The sequence below is a fragment of the Gymnoscopelus braueri genome (genome assembly GCF_963280865.1).
Source record: "Gymnoscopelus braueri genome assembly, chromosome: 12".
Taxonomy (NCBI): Eukaryota; Metazoa; Chordata; class Actinopteri; order Myctophiformes; family Myctophidae; genus Gymnoscopelus; species Gymnoscopelus braueri.
This window is the reverse complement of record NC_137614.1, coordinates 51,252,185-51,255,623: the sequence shown is the minus strand read 5'-3', so window position 1 is coordinate 51,255,623 and position 3,439 is coordinate 51,252,185. Positions and strand designations below refer to the sequence as shown.

Genomic DNA, 3,439 nt, shown 5'->3' with positions numbered 1-3,439 from the left:
ATCCTTGTTTATTTCTTATTTCTCTAGAGATAACGGCAGTGCATCAGGGGTTATGGAGTGGTGCTGACTTCACAACCTGGTTTCATCTGAGGGTGGTTTCATCTTCAGCAGGTCATGGCTTGGGATACAAAAAGAAGACGTACCGACGACGTAAGTGAACAGTACCATCACTGTTCGGGGTCAGTTATTCGGGTCAGGATGAGGAACTCATTAGCAATCCCCTTAAGCAATTTCTGAAATGTCTCTTGCCTTCACAGTTCGTCATCTCTCTCCGTCTTCTGGGCCTTTCTTTACATCCATCAGCGCAGAATGAATGCCCATTTTCCTTAGCTCCTCAACCAGCTCGCCGTTCTGGTGCATCTGGAGCAGGATGTCACAGCCCCCCACAAACTCGCCGTTGAGATACACCTGGGGGATGGTTGGCCAATTGGAAAACTCCTTGACGCCTTGCCTGAGATCCTCATCCTCCAACACGTTGTATGTAGAGTAATCGTCCACTCCGTGCATCCTGAGGACCTGGACCACTGCGCGGCTGAAGCCACACATGGGCTGTGCCGGCGTCCCCTTCATAAACACTACCACCTTGTCCTTCTTCACCATCTCCCCTATGCCCTTCTGGATGTCCCCCGTAGCAGCGCACAGGAGCCGGGCCGATGCTAGAGACATGACACGCCCGTTGGTCTGCCTCTGTTGCCTGGATAGCCACACCGCCGGACCACCGGCCCGCAAACACCTTGCAGCTGACCTCAATATGCTGTTCATGGTCTTCAGCAGATCAGCTCTAAATAAATGCAGGCCGATGAGGCGCATAGGTTGAACTTGTAAACCAGACCCTTGATGACAACACACAGCCATTTCCATATTTGGGCTGAAAACGCCACGTGTCATTCCGCGTTATCAGCCTGCCTCTCATTGCCGGGGTTGGCAGACGTATGGCAGATGTCCAGTCCAAATAGTATATCGACTGGACCTTCACGGCGCCTTGTCAAGGGTCGTATTGGCATATCTCCGTGACCGAAGCAATTCGAACTTTATACAGTAGATAATATAATTTAAAATGTACATACTATTTGTAATAGTTATAATATTACTATTACAAATAGTATGTACAATGAAAAGGAGAAAAATATGACATGAAATATTATTTCATGTAATATTTTTCCCCTTTCATTGTCACATTATTACAGAGAAAAAGCTTCTGATGCGTGCATGCATGTATGCGTAACTGTCCTTTACGTATCTCGATTACCAATGGACCAATTGACTTCAAACTTGGCGCGCGTATCACCGAAGACCCGAGGGGGTGTAGTGTCTGAAGTTGGTCAGATCGGTGGTTAGCCCGAATCACCGATCCGACCGACATGCCCATATATAGGTATACATGGAGATCCAGTTGTCCAGAACCACTGGATCAACCGCTATGCCCATATATGAGCATAGTGCTCAGTATATGCCATATATGGGCATAAAAGGGACACAAGCAGACAGACAAACAGATACAGAGATCTCCATATAATTATGGACACTAAAGGGACACAGACAGACAGACAGATAGACAGACAGGTATAACTGGTACTCTGGCAACAGGTACAACAGGTATTGCATAACCAGGCGAGGCACGCATTCCCAACTTACGTTGTTCCTGGCTTGTTCCCGAGTAGTTGATGTACACACTTCGTATGATCCTGAGGTAGTCTGTACTTAACCCCCTCCCCCCCAAACACCTCACTTACTGCATGTTATTGTGCTTCATAGTTACTCTCAATGCTTTTTAATTGGATTTGACCAGTATTCGATGATTGACATGAAGTGGTACTTTCTGTGTGGATTGATCCACGCTCCACATAAACCCACCACTGTCTCCTCCTGGAGTTTCTGGACATTTTTGTTGTGGTTGTTAATTATAATTACCTCCCTGAAGTCTTGCTGGGTGTCCTGCGTTGAAACGGTCCCTGATGCAGCGTTCTCATTCTGAATACTTTCACTTTGCTCTGCTTTTTAATGCATTTGAAGCCAAAGAGAATATGCAGGCTGGGATTTTGTGTGTGTGGGCGTGTGTGTGTGTGTGTGTGTGTGTGTGTGTGTGTGTGTGTGTGTGTGTGTGTGTGTATATATATATATATATATATAGTACTGTATATATATATACATATATATATATACACACACTAGAGATGCGCGGATGGGTTTTTTTGTCACCCAAATCCGCGTTAACAAGTTCATTATCCATCCGCCATCCACCCGCGGTACTTATATCATCCTATTTATAGATCCGCACCAACCGCACCAAATAATTGTTATTTTCCTGACGTTAGTTTTCTTATAAACAGTGTTACTCACCACTGTCGCGATGCAGTGACTGTATACAATCCACAACCATGGTAACAACAAGCGCACGTCTTCATTAAGTTACTTTCGCTTTCAACCACTTTGTTGCCATGTCAGCTTTTTATAAGCTTTTTATAAGCGACTTTTAATATAATAAACTTTATTTATATAGCACCTTTCATGACATAAATGCAGCTCAAAGTGCTTTACAGAAAAAGAAAGAAAAAGTGAAAACAAAACACAGAGCAAAAACAATGCTCTGTGTTGCGACTTTTGGGCTTGTTTGGCACTTGTTTTGGGCTTGTTTTCATAGACCTGGCTACTTATTTCTCTCGCAACCTGGCAACACTGGCTGCCTGGAAAGCAACATGTCGTGAGCGGCTATTTTGTGCCTGGTGTAAAATGACGTAATATTAAAATACTACAAACGCACACACGGTGAAATTTAGTGCTTTTTAAAAGCTATTATAGGCCTATAGATTGATATCATTAATTTAATTCCCGCATTATTTCACCCGCGGTTTATCCAATATGAATTAATAATTATATTTGATTGACCCAAATCCACCCAAACTGCGGTTAACTGCGGCAACCGCGGCTAAAACCGCGATCCGCGCATCTCTAACACACACACACACACACACACACACACACACACACACACACACGGTCCTGCATTCACTGCTTGTGGTCCTTAATTCTCTGCTGGATTTACTGTTTCACTGACCAGTTAAATCTTTCCCCCAACTCCCGGACCCGCCCCCGTCATTCACTGCTTGAGCAGCGGCAAATCTCGGTCCTGGATTTATTGTTTCACTGACCAGTTAAATCTTTCCCCCAACTCCCAGACTCCATTCCTAGATGAGGAAGGAGGAGCATGATGAAACAGCACAGAAAGGATTAAATAAAAATAAAGATTGATTTGATTGATTTTTACACTTTGTCAGCTTGTTCTTTTGTCATTCCATGGTACATCATGATCTAGTAATTGTATTAGTTTTTTTTACATAACCTGCAGTCCATTTGGAAATTAGTTGGCTGTTCATTGCAAGAGGAAGTTACAATCTTTTCTATTTTGATTAGCTTACTGCCTTCAAAGTACCCAGGCTGT

The 3,439-nt window shown here is 43.8% G+C and overlaps 1 protein-coding gene across 1 annotated transcript; it reads right to left on the bottom strand.

Annotated features, from left to right (window-relative positions):
- Positions 1 to 261: 261 nt before the first annotated feature.
- On the bottom strand, positions 262 to 762 carry LOC308096655 (glutaredoxin-related protein 5, mitochondrial-like; the record flags this gene model as incomplete). Its single annotated transcript, XM_080444067.1, has 1 exon — positions 262 to 762. One exon carries the CDS (start codon positions 760 to 762, stop codon positions 262 to 264), a length of 501 nt encoding a protein of 166 aa, XP_080300193.1.
- Positions 763 to 3,439: the final 2,677 nt, after the last annotated feature.